Source organism: Aotus nancymaae, unplaced genomic scaffold (genome assembly GCF_030222135.1).
Source record: "Aotus nancymaae isolate 86718 unplaced genomic scaffold, 86718_ANA_hifiasm-v0.15.2.pri h1tg000001l, whole genome shotgun sequence".
Taxonomy (NCBI): domain Eukaryota; kingdom Metazoa; phylum Chordata; class Mammalia; order Primates; family Aotidae; genus Aotus; species Aotus nancymaae.
Genome location: NW_026988412.1, coordinates 1,493,792 through 1,510,833, shown reverse-complemented (window position 1 = coordinate 1,510,833; position 17,042 = coordinate 1,493,792). Strand labels below are relative to the sequence as shown.

Here is a 17,042-nt window from a genome sequence, read left to right as displayed (position 1 = left end):
CCAGTCTTGTTTTCTTGGTATGATGTGCACTCCTCCTTCCTACACAATAATTTTAAACAAGTCCCAGACAGTGTATCTTTTATTTCAGATGTAAACACTTTAGCATGAATCTCCACATAGGTAGCTTTTCTTTTTATGTTTTAGTTTAGTTTAGTTTAATTGAGTTTTTCTGTTTTTTTTTTTTTTGTTATGTTAGCATAAAATTTGCCATCTTAACAATTTTGAAGTGTAACAGTTTGGTGGTATTAAGTACACTTACATTGTGTAACCATCACCACCGTCTATAGCCCTTTTCATTCTATACCCATTAAATAGTAACTCCTCACACCACTTCCATTTCCTGGAAACCATACTCTGGATGACTTTTGAGTCCTTTTGATGACTCTGAGTACCTCATATCAATGGAATTATACAGCGTTTGTCTTTATGTGACTAGCTTATTTCACTTAGAATAATGCCTCAAGGTCCATCCATGCTGTGGCATCTGTCAGAATTCCCTTCCTTTTTGAAGGCTGAGCAATACTCCATTGAATGTAGAAAGTACATTTTGCTTATCCATTCATCCACAGACACTTGGGATGCTTTCACTTCTCAACTGTTATGAATAATGCTGCTATGAACATGGCGTGCAAATATGTCTTCAAGAGCCTGCTTTCTACTCCTTTTGGTGTATGTCCAGAAGTGGAATTTCTGGATCATATGGTAATTCTATTTTTAATTATTTGAGGAGCTGCCATACTGTTTTCCAAAGTGACTGCCCCATTTTTCTTTCCCACCACCAGTGCATAAGTTAGTCCACATCCTCACCAACACTTGTTCTTTTCTTCTTTTTTTTTAAGAGTAGCCATCCCAGTGAATGTCATATATCACATGCAGTTTCAATTATTTCCCAATTATTAGTGATGTTGAGCATCTTTTCACGGGCTTATTGGCCATCTGTGTATCTTCTTTGGAGAAAAGTGTATTCAAGTCCTTTGCCCACTTTTGAATCTGATTATGTTTTGTGTTGAGTTTTAGCCATTCTCTGTATATCCTGGGTATTAATTCCTTATCAATACATGATTTGCAAATGTTTCCTCCCATTCTGTGGCTTACTTTCTTACTGTGTTGATATTGTCTACTGATGCACAACATTTTTTAATTTTTATGGACTCTACCTTGTTTTTTCCTTTTGTTTCCTGTGCCTTTGGTGTCACATCCAAGAAATCGTTGACAAGTCCAATGTCATGAAGATTTTGCCCCATTTTCTTCTAAGAGTTTTATGATTTTGGATTTTACATTTAGGTGATTGATTTATTTGGGGTTGGTTTTTGAATATGGTGTTAAGTAAGGGTTCAACTTCATCTTTTTGCATGTGGATATCCAAATTTTTAGCACCATTTGTTGAAAAAAAAAAGGCCTTTCCCTATTGAATGGTTGGCACCTTTGCCAAAAATCATTTGATCACATAAGAAGGGTTTATTTCTGGGCTCTCTATTTTATTCACTTGGTCTATATGTGTGTATTTCTGCCATATGACACTGTTTTTGATTCTTGTACCATTGTAGTAAGTCTTAAAATCAGGAAGTGTGAGTACTCCTACTTTGTTCTGTTTTAAGTCCAGCCTGAGCCCCTTGCAATTCCACATGAATGTTAGAATAATTTTTTTGTGTCTGCATTAAACATCATTGGGATTTTCCTGCTGATTGCACCGAATCTACAGATAACTTTGGGTAGCACTGACATCCTAACAATATTAAGGGTCCCAATGCATGAATATGGAACGTCTTCCCATTTATTCATGTCTTCTTTAATTTCTTTCAGCAATGTTTATTATTTTTTTTCTTGAGATGGGGTCTTGCTCTGTCACATAGGCTGGAATACAGTGGCACAATCTCAGCTCACTACAACCTCTGCCTACCATGTTCAAGAAATTCTCCTGCCTCAGCCTCATGAGTAGCTGGGATTGCAGGTGCTCACCACCACGCCCAGATAATTTTTGTATTTTTAGTAGAGTCAAGGTTTCACCATGTTGGCCAGGCTGGATTTGAACTCCTGAGCTCGAGTGATCCACCCATTTCAGCCTCTCAAAGTGCTCGGATTACAGGCGTGAGCAACCATACCCAGCCTCAGCAATATTTTGATGACTTCATTGTACAAGTCTTTCACCTCCTTGGTTAAATTAATTCTGAAATATTAATTTAATGTTCTTTTATGCTACTGTAAATGAATTTTTTTTTAATTTCTTTTCAGATTCTTCATTGTTAGTAAACAGAAATGGAGCTGATTTTTGTGTATTTTTTTTTTTTTTTTTTTTGAGACGGAGTTTCGCTCTTGTTACCCAGGCTGGAGTGCAATGACGCAATCTTGGCTCACTGCAACCTCCGCCTCCTGGGTTCAGGCAATTCTCCTGCCTCAGCCTCCTGAGTAGCTGGGATTACAGGCATACGCCACCATACCCAGCTAATTTTTTTTGTATTTTTAGTAGAGATGGGGTTTCACCATGTTGACCAGGATGGTCTTAATCTCTTGACCTCGTGATCCACCCGCCTCGGGATTTTTGTGTATTAAGTGTGTATCCTGCTACTTTGCTAACTGCATTTATTCTATCAGATTTTTTGTGGAATATGTAGGACTTTCTACATACAAGATCAGACTTCTTCCTTCCATTTAGGTGCCTTTTATTTCTTTTTCTTGCCTAATTTCTCTGGCTACAACTTTTATTTAGCACAGTGTTCAACAAAAGTGGAAAAAGTGAGCATCTTTGCCTTGTTCTTGATCTTATGGATGCTTTCAGGTTCTTACCATTGAGTATGATATTCACTGTGGATTTTTCAAATACAGCTTTTATTTTGTTGAGGTAATTTCCTTCTATTCCTAGTTGGTTTCATGTTTTATCATGAAAGGGAAAAGCATCAATGCTTTTTCAGAAATGCTTTTTCTATGTCAGTTGAGATAATCATGTATTTTTAATCTTTCATTCTGTTAATGTGGTATATTAGAATCATTGATTTTCATAATTTTAACCCTCCTTGCATTCCCGAAATAAATCCCACTCGTTCATGGTATATGATTTCTTTAATGTGCCGCTGAATTCAGTTTTGTAGAATTTTGTTGAGGAGTTTTACATCAGTGTTCACAGGGATATGGGTCTGTACTGCTCCTCTGGTGGCCTGTCTGGCTTTGGCATCAGGGTAATGCTGACCTCATGGAATGACTTAGGAAATGTTCACTCCCCCAGTTTTGTGGAAAAGTTTGAGAAGGGCCGATATTAGTTCTTTAAGTGTTTGCTTGGATTCATCACTGAAGCCATTTTGTGGAAAATCTCTATCTAATGCCATAAAACCCTGTGACTGTTGGGCTAGGAGGTAAAAAAAATCATAGAGCTGAAAGGGACCGGAAAGCTTTTCTTGCTCAACCACCCCATTAATAATTCCACTTTTATAAGCCACTTGCCCACAATCAGATATTTAGTAGCAAAACTGGGGCTGAATCCCTGGCCTCCTTCTGACTCTTAGTACGGTGTTCTTTATACCCTGACAGTCTCCAAGTAAAAAAAAAAAAAAAAAAAAAAAAAGTTTACGTAGAATTTAAAATTTTTATAGAAGATGTTGTATGCCTACTTTCTTTCTGACTTTTATTTTTCTTTCACAACCCCTCAACTTTCCCATTCACCTGATATTCACCCCAACTCATGGTTAAGTGTGCATGTTAATAACTCCCCGAGAGAGTTCTTACAATAGTGATGCAGAAAGAGACTAAGAACTAGAGACTCACATGCAGGGCCACAGAGTCCCCTCTTCATCCTGTCTCCCCGCCCCCACAGCTGCCTTCCTTGATAAAGAAGCAGGTATAGCATGATTGGCCAGTGATGCATTTAAGGCAGCTTCCTCTGACAGGCCTGAAATCACACTCTAAGACTTACAAGAAGATGCACGGGGAGCTCAGTGGTTGATGCAGCCCAGAAAGAGTTTGGTCAAGAGAAGGGAGTGTCCTAGACATAGCAGAGACTGCTTGTGCAGAAATAAAGGGTCAGGCAGGAGGCTTTCATCTCTGTAGCTACTGGTTCTGAGTATCAGCGACTGAGAAAAACTTTATTTGAAAATCCCACAAAAGTTATAAAGAGAATTGGAAGAACAGTAGCACTGCTCTGGGACAAGACTCCAGAATGCATTGGTGCAGGGCCAGGGGGTAACTAGACGGCAGCCTCATCAGAGCCCTTCTCTCTCCTTTCATCAGTTTCATCTCTGAGCAGATGAAACAGGCCCAGAAAAAGGCTCTGAGCAGGTAGGAGTGGGCACCAGCAAACATGGAAGGAAATGAGCTAAAGGGAATTATGAAGCAAAGGCAATATATATGACAAACCAGCCTGTGTTGAAAGAGATATCAAAGGATGTGGTAATGACAAAAACAAAATTCCATGAATTTTGATCCCTTTTGTTCATACTTAGTCATAATTTATGATACTCAAAGTTGAAAACATTCACTTCAATAAGAAAAAAAAGTTGTTTTTTAAAAGAATTAATTGATCTAATTTGAGTACATTTTAAAAGTTAGTAAATACTCGGTTGTAAAATCAAGCCCAGTTGTTCGGCAGGCCAAAAGTTGCACTATACTCTGTAGCCCAGCGCCTCTCCAGCTTTAATGTGCAGACTCATCAGCTGGGATCCTGTTAAAATGCAGATTCTGATTTGGTAAGTGCAGGTGCTACTCAAGATTCTGCATTTCCAAGAAGCTCCCAGCTGGTGCTGATGCTGCTGGTTCTCAGCAAATTCTGAGTGGCAAACTACAGAAAGCACCCTAAGAGACCAAGATGTGCCTGTCTCAAGATGCCTCAGTAGCGGATTTGTGTTTGGGACTTGACACCTCAAGATCATCACTAAGTAGGGATTACTGCAATCACATAATTTCCTGCTTGAATGAATAGCCGTGTACCTGGGAAGAGCTAATCCTCATTACAGATTTGCAGTTCTGTTTTCCTGTGGACTCATCGGATGCTAATGTGATTGGGTTTACTTGTGAGTTTCAGGATGTCTGCTAGCAATCAGAGGTCTCTAGACTGCAAGGGAGCCAATTCCTGCAGTCTCCTTCGTTTGGAAGCAGAGACTTTATAGAGACTGAGGTAATCAATTTCTGCTTACTCTGGCCGGCTGCCCTGACAGAGCCTTTTTAACATTCACGGAATAGGTAGGACTGCGTATGAGCTAACCCTCACAGTTACTGTGCGTGTCGGCTGACTGGTACAGTCTGAAACAATGTGGGTCTGGGTGATTCTCTTGTCTCATCTCTGTTTCCTCCTCCTCCAGGAGAAATGGGTTCCCTGAGGAAAGTGTGACCTACGTGCCCAGCCCGCCAGCCTGACGCCCATCCGGGGAGGGAGGACCATGGATGGCATGGTTGAACAGAAGAGCATGCTGGTGCACAGTAAAATCAGTGATGCTGGCAAGAGGAATGGCTTGATTAACACCAGAAACTTGATGGCGGAGAGCAGAGATGGTCTGGTGTCTGTTTACCCAGCACCCCAGTACCAGAGCCACCGGGTGGGGGCCAGCACAGTGCCAGCCAGCCTGGACGGCAGCAGGAGTGAGCCAGTGCAGCAGCTGCTGGACCCCAACACCCTGCAGCAGTCGGTGGAGTCCCGCTACCGGCCCAATATCATCCTCTATTCGGAGGGCGTGCTGCGCTCCTGGGGGGATGGCGTGGCCACCGACTGCTGCGAGACCACCTTCATCGAGGACCGCTCGCCCACCAAAGACAGCCTGGAGTACCCCGACGGGAAGTTCATCGACCTCTCAGCTGACGACATCAAAATCCACACCCTGTCCTACGATGTGGAGGAGGAGGAGGAATTCCAGGAGCTGGAGGTAAGAGGATGTGTTCGTCAGAAACCCTCTAGGAATGGGTGGTGGGGATCCCGGGGTGGGCAGGAGTCATGAATGCCTTGCGAAAGTTAGGGAGTGAAACTAGGGTGCAAAAATGCAGAGACCAAAGGCAGTCTTGGTGCCCTTCACTCTTGAACGCTTGTGGAAGATAGAAGGAGAGGAAAGACTAACAGAAAGCCAGGGGCACTTCGGCAGTGATTCTGGTCGGAGATGACCCCAGGAAATGGCTGTCAGATGGGGCTGCACATGGCAGTGCTGGTGGGTTCATTGGGGTTCCCTGCTGTCCCGCAGCCCATGGGACAGAGAGGTCATTGGCAAGATGAGAGAGGAACACCTGATCCTAGAGCCACACGAGGCTGGAAATGTACTTGACGGGGGACACTTTGGGAGGTGTTTTGCTGTCACCTGTGGTTCCGTGACTTTGCATTCCACAGTTACTACTGAGAGGCTGTTGGTAGAGCTAAACCATGCTGGAAGAACATATAGGAGCTGATAGCCTAAAGGGAAGATAAGTTGACTTTTTAGATGACTCACTTCTTTAGTGGCCTGGAGGGCAGGTGATGGCATTTGAATTGCATGCACACAGACGTGCATGTTGCACGTTGGAAATAGCATGGTAGGCACAGTCATCACTGGGCGTGTGGCACACTGGCCCCCCAGGGCAGCACCAGGTGAGGGGGAAGAGCAACTGCTGCAGGGCATGGACTAGCAGGTTTGCTGCCCACAGCCTCCAGGTCATCCCACTGCAATGAGGCCAGGAGTGTTCTCCCAGGCCGTGACGGCAGGGAGACATGGCCAGGTTTCCATCAGTTTGGTGGGGAAGGAAGCCACCGAGCAGGTCCGACCTTCAGAGGCCGTGTGTGACCAAAGGGGGAAGGGATGTTTGTTTTTGACTAAGATAGGCAAGAACATTTTTGTAGGTGGAGCAGAAATGTACAGAATGGAAAATTCAGGATCCTGGCCAGCGGCTGGGGAGTGGTCTTGGGGAGGCAGGAGCTGTGCTCCAAGCCTGTGTCTGTGAGAGCTGGCCTCTCAGAAGCCCATATGCTGCAGGCCTGGGAGAGAAGATGGGTGGGGTAAGGGAAACTCTGAAGCACTCTGGGTTGAAGAGGAAGGAAAGGAAAGGTTCATCAGCATCAGCACAGCCAGGGAAGCTCCTGGGCCATGAGGAGATCGTCTAGAGCAATGAATTGGGAGAAGTGCCCTGTCTAGAAAAGACTCCCGGAGAAACTGCCCAGCTGCAGTGTGAGTTTGTGTGAAGATCTGGTCTGACCCAGGACTCCGTAACTTTCTGCAGCCATGTGGGGCCATCTTCAGCAGGCGAGGCTCTCTTGGCAAAGTGCACTCTGCCTGGAAGGTGGAGGAGGCGGGAGACAGCACGAAGGAGGAAGTCTGGAGCAGAATCAGACCCACACCCATGGGTCCCCACACTTGATAGAAAGGTCGGAGAAATCGCAAGTGAGTGACAGGCCCAGGATTCCAGAGAATCAGGACTGGAGACCCCAGTGAGGACTGGAGACCCCAGTGAGTACCGGAGCCTAGAGATCTGGCTCTAGTCAGGAGGGAGTATCAGAAACGGAGATTTGCATATTGGCGCAGTCCCAGCCAAGGGAGCCCGGGAAGCCCACTGGCAGGGAGTGGAGAGTCGTGGCACGAAAGGGACCAAGACATGATGCCTGGGCGTCTGTGGAGGCCCTAATGCCCTCTGGTGACACCTGCGAAGGGAGGGCACTCACTGAGGCTGCGGAAAGTTGGGAGCGTGCTTGGTTTCCATTCAGAAGCCTCTGCTTGTGACTAGTGTTTTCCAAGATCTGAGGGCTTTGCTGACAGCAAAGTATAAATGCTGCGTGACCCACATGGAGTGGAATTAGGGAAGCAGATGCACGAAAACGCAGCCTCAGCCCAACCCAGGAGTTATGGTGACAGAACACCCTGTCAACTCTGAAAGCATCCAGAAGAGGGGCTGGGGCCCTGAGCTCGATACGAGATTCAGAAGTCATCGCACAGGCAGGAGCCCTCCCCGCACTGCATCTGGAGGATGAGTAAGAGGAGGCTTAAGGGGAGCTGGCAGAGGAGTTCCAGTCCAAGGAGACCCAGTATGCACAGAGGCATCAGCTCCAGAGTCTGCAGGGAAGAGGAACGGGGCAGAAATGCAGAGGCCTATGGGGAGGGTAGGCGAGACAGGCTGGAGGGGGAGGAGGGTCCCATTAGCAAGGACCTTATCAGCCAGCTAAGGAGACTGAATATATGCAGAGTCACAAACTCAGATACCTGTAGGACAGAAGGGTCCCACCAAAGAGTCAAGAAGGAGCCCTGGGAGGGGTGGGCCAGAGCGTGGAGAGCCAGGTCCCACAGAGCGTCTGTCCCCTCTGCATCAGGGTCGCTGCTATGCCTTGCCACGCAGGCCGTGCTGCTGGAGAGCCTGAATGGATTTGTCAGGGTAACCAAGAGTCAGAACACTGCAACATTTAATCCCCAAACAACACAAAGTGAGCAGGATGTCATGTGAAGGAGGTGGGATTCGCAGGAGGAGGCCTTGGCAGGGGCACTTGACTACGCAGGTCCACGGGAGGGTTTCAGGCAGAAGGGCTGTGGTCAGATCTTGACCTGTGTTTTCAGGAGCTGCTCTGCCCAAGAGTGGGACAAGGATGTAGGGGAGATGGAGGCGAGAGGGGAGGTGGCCTGGCCCTAGGACCAAACCAGATGTGCCCCCTTCCTCTTTCGGGGGCTTGTCATGGGGGAAGGTGAGAGAGAATAAGGACAGTATTAGAAGCGGTGAGGAAATACCTAAAAGGTGAAATTTGTCATTAATGGAGATGAGATGGTGGAAAGGAAGGGATCAGAGACGTTCTCAAGCCCCAAGGGGGCCAAATGGCCGACAGAGGATTATCAGCTTTCTTAGGAGGTTTTGGAAAATCCCCTCCAAGATACAATATGCCTCAGCCATAGAAGGCTCGGGATGGTAACTGGATTGAAAAGGACATTCTGAATGTCTCCATCATTCCTTTCTCTCACTCCCGTGGGTCTTTTCCTCCCCTCCCTCTCATTGCGTCCATGCACTTCCCTTAGATAACTACACTCTGCCAACGTCAGTGGGACAGGAGCAGGTGCACGGTGAGAAGGTGGGAGGTGAGCAGGTGAGCAGCAAATCTTCTTACTCCACAGTTAACCTCCCTCCTGCTGCTTCTCAGTGGACTACATTCAAAAGAATTGTTCATCCTTCTTGAACACTCACGTGGGCTTCTGATGGAGTCTGCACGTAAATACAACCAATATTTAAATGCAATTTAAAAAAATTTATAGTATGTCTGAATCCACATTTTTGTCAAACAATTACTGAATCCATTTTATTGCAATAATTTTTCCTACAGTGACCCCAGCAGGTAATAGATGTGGTTTTGGAATCCTACAAGGGTCTGAAATCTACTGAGACAATGTCTTAAATAAAAGCTAAGAAGTGGGTGGAGGCAGACACAGACTCGTCTGTCTTAGTAGGCCCAAGGTTCTGCCAAGTAGTATAGACTTCTGGGGAAGTAAGCTTTCCCACCCAGTCCTGCTCCTCTGATCTAGCAGCAGAAATGGAAGCCTACCGGAAACAATTCTTTTAATAATACGCAATTCTTTTAACAATACTGAAGAATATTTAGTCATAAGAATGGTGCCTACTCTGTATTAATATTTCTAGTGCCTTTTGATTATAACGTAAGATGGAGCATGTTGGCATTTATACTTTGGCCACAAAAGGCACTTGCCAGTAACATCCAGCTGCTTCTTAGGTGCTTTAGTGAGACTTTCTGGTTGACATCCAAGGAGCTCACCTGGACCAAGAAATGGCCCCTCCCACAGGCTCTGAGCAGAAGGAATGGAGACACATTATGGCTGCTGCTGCTTCTACATGCGGCTCAGGATGCCATGGAGGGTTTCAGAGCCTCGCCACAGTGGTTAGCTTGGTCCTTTGAGAATTCTGTGAAAACAGCTATTTTCTCAAAACATTCTTTTTTTTAATTTTAATTTTAATTTTTTTATTTTTAATTTTAGGTTTTGGGGTACATGTGAAGAACATGCAAGATTGTTGCATAGGTGCATATGTGGCAGTGTGATTTTCTGCCTTTCACCCTTTCACCTATATCTGGCATTTCTCCCCATGCTATCTCTCCCCCACTCCCCATCCCCCACTGTCCCTCCCCTATTTCCCCCCAACAGACCCCAGTGTGTAGTGCTCCCCTCCTGCTTTTTATTCCATTCTTCTGTAAATAACAAAATACTAAGACTGATTAGAATGTCATTGTACATGCAGTAGCCGTTCTTTGGTTTACTCTTTGCTCTATTCCATTAAATAATAAAGGGTTGTGTATCAGTTAGCATTTGCTGCATAACAAAATCACCCCCAAAACACAGCACCTTAAACAGCTCTTTCTTTAGCTTTTGAGCGTCGACAACTGAGCTGGGCTCTGCTGGGTGGCTGTTCTGCTGGTCTCACTTGGGCTCCCTCACTTGTCCATAGCTAGCTGTGATGGGCTGGGCAGCCCACCATGTTGAGAGCTCTGGCTGGCTTTTGGCTGCAGTGACAGAGGTGACTGCCTCACCCATCCTGCTTCATCGTGTGGCAGTCAGCGAGGTGGGGCCCGCTGTGCAAGGACTTGTCAAGTCTTTGCCTGTGTCCTGCATGTTACTGTCTCAATGACCAGAGCAAAGCACCCAGCCAAGCTCAGTCAGTGTGGGAGGGACTGCTTAGGATCACAATATAAGGAAGTGATAACAGATTAGGTGTCAGTACCGCAATCACAGAGCCGAAAACCATAGACTTTGGGCATCATTTTTTTCAGATCATCTAATTGAATAGAGTGACAACTACTGAAACAAAAGAACAGTGAATATTCATCTGAGCTCTTTCCAGAAAGCAATCTACTTAGAAAAAAAGAAAAAAATGTGATTTTTAACTTATTTGAGCATTGTATAGCTTCACTTGGTTTATAGCAAACGAATACCGTTTCCCAAAGAGTGCTGTTTTCAGAAAGCCATTGTCCTTATACAGAGTAGGGCCTCCTGACTGCCCTTGTTCAGAGGGGGGCCCCCTCATTGCACTGGTTCAGAGTGGGGTCCCTTCATTGCCCTGGCTCAGAGCGGGGCCCCCTCATTGCCCTGGTTCACAGTGGGGCCTCCTCATTGTCCTGGGTCAGAGCTGGACCCCCTCATTGCCCTGGTTCAGAGTGGAGTCCCTTCATTGCCCTGGTTCTGAGTAGGGCCCCCTTGCTGGAGCTCCTGGGCACTGGGAGGCTGGCTGTGTCCTCCCCAATCACTTTCCCAGGACAGGTGCATCCCTGGCATTTACAAAGGAGCCTGTCCAGGTCTGAAGAGGTCGGCCTGTCTGACACGTGTTTGCAAGGGCATGTGGAGTGTTCAGTTTGACTTCAAGGTTGTGCTGTAACAGGAACAGGTTCTATGGCTAACTTGGAGAATATTTATGGGAGCTTCTCAACTATTCAGCAAGTGTTCATGATCTGTCCTTCTCCACCTTACATCACCAAGTAGAGCATGGCTTGACATTAGACAGGGAGACATAGGGGGACCTCTGGAGCTTTGTGGGAGTGCAGAGGTGCCACTCATCCAGTGCCACAGAGCTCAGGGGTATGAGACAGGCAACCTGTGGGGGTGCCCTCGGGTCACCCTGAGTGGTGATCATTGGGCCTGATGTCCCACAGCCCAGGCCTCTTCCCAGGTATGTGACCACTGCGTCATCCACTTCTCAGCCAGTAGCTAAAAACTACTGTCTCGGGGAGCATGAGCAGTGGGAAACCACTTCCCCTTTCACACAAATAAACCCTGAGAGATTCAGGGACAAGTAATGAAACAAGAATACAAAATACACAATTTGAGTTTACAGCCATGAAATGAAGTGGCTGGAGTCTGGGTGAGGAGGCCCAATGGCCCTCCTGCCCTTAGAGATGGTGACCAGATGTTGAAGGGAACACGCATTGGTGGGGCATCTTTTCTGCCAGTCCCGCTGAGTGTACTCAGCCATCGAACCTTCAAAGCACTGGGGACAGGTCATTGGTGCTATCCTCATCCTATACGTGGGGAGACAGAAACTTGGGGTGTTTCCAAGATCACACACGTGGCTCTGCTGACCACCCTTGGATCTGAGACAGACCTGCTGACTCTGTCTCCTCATGACGACACTGTTCTTTCTACGTTAGAGGGAAAAATGTGTATTCCAGTAAACTTCTGTTTCAGCATTACACCAGAATTCATGGACAAGACAGGAAGAGACGGAGAGACGGTGCCAAGACCTCACTTCTGTGTACCCTCCACCAGGCTTTCCAAGGCCTTCCAGTCTGCCTTCCCATTTAAAAACTTGAAGCCTGTTGGAGGACACGGAATTCTATAACTGCAGTAGAGCACTTACATAGACCTCATTCCTAAGTATGGAAAGAGGGGCGAGGACTCAACAGCCATTTGAAGGAAACCAAAAGGATGAATGAGACAGAACAACAGCAAACAGAGCAATTGACACAGACGAAACAAAGCATTCAGAAAATAATAGACAGTATCTCCAGAGAGATGTGAGGTGCTGATTTGGGTGGAGGGAAATTTGGAGGTTTTGTTTACTCATTTCTGTGTTTACCTCACAGAACTGGCCAGAACCTCAAATACATTGTTGAGTGGAAGTGAAGGAACATCCTTGTCTTGCTCCTGATCTTAGGGGGAAGCTTTCGCCTTTCATGATGAAAGATGATGTTTGCTGTGGTTCTTTGTAGACACCTTTAATCAGGTAGGGGAAGTTCCCTTTGTCACTGCTTTGTTGAAGAGGTTTTTATTTTCTTTTTGATTTAATTTTATTTTTTAATTGACAAATAATAAATGGGATATTCATATTCATGGTGTATATAGTGATGTTTTGATACATATAACTTATGGTGATCAGATCGGGGTGATTAGCATATTGGTTATCTCAGACATTGATCATTGCTTTGTGTTGGGAACCTTCAATATCCTCCTTTTAGCTATTTGAAACTGTGTAATATATTTTTAACGGTTGTCATGCTACAGTGCTATAGAACACTGGAACTTATTCGTATCTAGCTGTAATTTTGTATCTTTTAATACATCTCTTCCTAGCCCTCCTTCCTCCTACTCTTCCCAGCTCCTACTGTTCTTCCTTCTACTTTTACTTCTATGAAATCAGCTCCTTTTAGCTTCCACATGAGTGGAACATGCAGTGCTTAACTTTCCCTCCTGACTCATTTCATTTAACATAATGTCCTCCAGTTTCATCCATGTTTGCTGCAAATGACATAGTTTCACTATTTTTTATGGCTGAATAGTATCCTGGGTGTTGAAACGGGAGAGTTCCCTGATTCCCCTTGTAGGATGTGTAACGGATGTGGCTCCCCTGTTCTGTTGCTGCTCAGACCCCTTGTGGGAGTGGAGCATGCAGAGTGGCAGGTGCACAGGCTAGGGCAAGTTCTCTGGGCTCTGACCCCACAGTAGTGTCTAGGAGTGGACGCCTGCAGCCCCAGTGTTACAAAACTGTTTTGGCTTTGCTATCCACAGACGGCTTGAATACTAACCGGCTCAACAGGCCCTCTGTTTTTATCTCAAGGACAGAGGGCTAGCTAGTGTGACAGATTTCTGTATCTGGAGCTGTTGCCCAGAATCCTGGAAAAATCAGGTCACACACGGGCTTGAAGGATGAATGTGAGGTTTTATTGAGTGGTGGAGGTGGCTTTCAGTGGGATGGATGTGGAGCTGGGAGGGGGAATGGAGTGGGAATGTGTTCCTCCCCTGGACTTGGGCCACCCAGCAGCCAGACTCCTCTCAGACCACCCCAGCCAAACTCTTCTCTGCGTTCAGATGTTCCTCGTCTTCTCCCATTCTCTGCCTTGTTGTTCTGCCATCCATCTGTTTGCTGGTCTGCTGGCTTGCCGGTCTGCTTCTGGGTCCTGGGGTTCTGCCTTTATATGGGTGCGGGATAGCGGGGATGGGGGCCAAAAGACAACTCTTTGGTTATGCCCCAAGAGGAATGCCTTTTCTCACTTAGGACCGCAGGTATCCAGGCTTGAGGGTGGGGCCTTTGCCAGGTAACCTCTTCTACCCAGTATTTCCCTGTCTCCTGTCCTGTCAGTGTACAGTTACCCCATTGTCTTTATCCATTTGTTGTTGGACACCCAGGTTAATTCCATATCTTGGATATTGTGAAGACCACTGCAACAAACGAGTGGTGTAGATGTTTCTCTAACATACTGATTTCCTTTCCTTTGGATAAATGCTAAGTAATGGGGTTGCTGGGTCGTATGGTAGTTCTATGAATAGTTTTTTAAGGGACCTGCATATGGGTGTTCAATTCGTCAGGTACTACTTAGGTAATTGTGTGTGGTGTTTCTTTATTGTCCTTTATTTTTTCATCCTTGAATGATGTGGTGTATTACATTAATGGCTTTGCAGATAGTAGACCATCCTTGCATTTGGGGGTAAATCTCACTTTGTTGTGGTTTATAATCCTCCCTAAATGTCACTGGATCTTATCTTTCTAATCCTTGGATAAGGATTTCTTTGCCTATGCTCACAGGATATATTGATCTGCAGTTTTCTCTTCTTGTGCCATCTTTTCCAGACTCTGGCATCAGGGTGATACTGGCTGCATAGAATAAGTTGGGAGTTATTCCTCTCCTTATTTTCTGAAAGATTCTGTTTAGTATCGATATGATTCCTTTTTAAGTGTTTACTGGAAGTCATCAGTAAAGCCATTTGGGCCTGGGCTTTTCTTTGTAGGAAGATTTTCAATTACTAAACTGACTCTATTACCTTACTGGTTTAAGTCTCTTGTTTTAAAGAAAATCGGAAGGTTGTCTTTTATTCTTGTCTCAGTTTTAGTAATTTGTGACCATCTTACCTAAATTATCTAATTTGTTGGCATAAAGTTGTTCATCATATTCCATTTAAATCGTTTTATTTTCTGTATGGTTGGTAATAAAATGCACGTTTTCATGCCTTATTTTAGTAATTTAAGTCTTTCTCCTTCTTGGTCAGTCTAGATAAAAACTGGTCATTTTTTGGATCTTTTCAAATCGCTGACTTCTGGTTCCATTGATTTTTCTCTGCTGTTATTTAGTTCTCCAGTCCGTTAATTTTTACTCATATATTTATGACATCCTGCCCTCTGTTCCCTTTGGCTTAAATTTACTATTTTTTACCTAATTTTTTTTTGGTGTGAGCTGGGATTACTTGACATTTGTTTCTTCATATATGTGTTCAAGGCTGTATATTACTTTCTTTCAAACACTGTGTTTTTTTTTGTTGTTTTGGTTTTTTTTTTGAGATGGAGTCTCACACTGTGACCCAGGCTGTAGTGTAGTGTTGCGATCTCGGCTCACTGCAATCTCCGCCGCCTGGGTTCAAGCAATTCTCCTGCCTCAGCCTCCCGAGTAGCTGGGACTACAGGCGTGCACCACCATGCCCAACTAATTTTTTTGTATTTTCAATAGAGACGGGGTTTCACCATGTTGGCTAGGATGATCTTGATCTCCTGACCTTGTGATTCGCCCACCTTGGCCTCCCAAAGTGCTGGGATTACAGGCGTGAGCCACCGCGCCTGGCCTCAAATACTGTTTTGACTGCTTCCTATATTTTTGATATATTATGTTTTAATTTTTATTTAGTTGAAAATACTGTTGATAGCCATTATGATTTTTAATTTTTCTAATGAGTTATATATTAATGTATTGTTTAATTTCCAAATATTCGGGATTTTGCTCTTTCCTATTATTTATTCCTAATTAAATCTCATTATGGTTGAACAACATAGTTTGCATAATTTCTCTTTTAAATTGATTGAGACTTGAATATGGCTTAGTGAACTTGATATATACCACGTGAACAAGGAAAGAATGAGTGTTCTTCTGTTGTGCAAAGTGTTTTATACAGGTTTGCAAGGTCAGGCGGGTTAATTGTGCTGTTTGTGTCTCCTGTTCTTGCTGTTTGCCTACTTTTCATAATCAGGAGTGAGTATCAGAAATATTTAGTTTTAGGGAATTGCCTATTTCTTTTTTTTATTTTGTCAGTGTTTACATCATGCGTTTTGGGGCTTCGTTGTTAGGTGTGTGTACATTTATAATTGTTACATCTTGCTGAATTGTTGGCCATTTTATCACAAAGCTGCTGTCACTGAAACACCAGGAGTTTCATCTAGAACCTGCTGTCCCCACACACTGAAAGCCAATCACTGAGACAACAATTATTACTAAGGAAGAAGGCTTTCATCAGGTGCTGCAGCCGAGGAGACGGGAGCTCAGTCTCAAATCCCTCTCTCTGACCGACTAAAGTTAGGGGTTTATATAGCAGGGAAGAAGTGTAACAATTCGTAATAAAACAGGAACTCTAGAGGGACAAGGAAGCAGTCATGATGAATGAGGGACCTAGTGTCTTATTGTCTGGATGCAGTGATCTGGTGAGTTTCAGTTCTTTGATACTTTTTGAGAGGCCTGGTGGTACTTTTCTGAGGAAGGAACTCAGATAAAACAATTTTAAGTTTTGATCTTTAAGACCAGATGTATAAGTTTTTATGATTATCCAAAAAAAAATGTCTACCAGTCGGTTTCATTGTGTCTAATAATATTTCCTATCTTAAAGTCTATCTTGTCTGATATTAATAGAGCCACTCTATCTATCTTAATTATTATTTGTGTGATATATCTCTTCCTATCCTTTTGCTTACAATTGATTTTTGTTTCTGAATTTAAAGTTTGTCTCACGTAGAAGGGACACACATGAATCACATTTTTGAAGTTAAGCCTTACAATCTCTGTCTTTTGATTGCAGTATCTAGTCCGTTGGCATTAACTGTAATTTTAATATGATTGGAATAATGTCTGCCATTTTTATTTTTGTTTTCCACATGTATCCTGGTTTAGTAGATGTTGTTGTTTTTCTATTTCTTCTTCTGTTTTTGTATGTTAATATGTTTAGAGTACCATTTTAATTTCTCTGTTGGTACTTTAACTGTATTGTTATTTTCTTAGTAGTGTCTCTGCAAATTACAATAAGCATCTTAATTTGTCCGTTACTTCAAGTTAGTGCTAACTTCATTCCAGTAAAATATGGAAACTGCACTCCAGCATAGCCCGATTATCCCCATCTTTTGCTCATATTGGCATGTATACACTTCATAGGCATGTTATAAAT

General features: G+C 44.3%; 1 protein-coding gene across 2 annotated transcripts in view; it reads left to right on the top strand.

Annotated features, from left to right (window-relative positions):
• SYNDIG1 (synapse differentiation inducing 1) overlaps positions 1–17,042 on the top strand; it is a 200,888-nt gene that overhangs the window by 67,292 nt on the left and 116,554 nt on the right. For both annotated transcript variants that reach the window (XM_012468651.3, XM_064376336.1), the window contains exon 2: positions 5,286–5,843. In XM_012468651.3, the coding sequence (XP_012324074.1) occupies positions 5,364–5,843 (480 nt within the window). In that variant the 5' untranslated portion in view covers positions 5,286–5,363. The remainder of the gene's footprint in view (positions 1–5,285; positions 5,844–17,042) is intronic.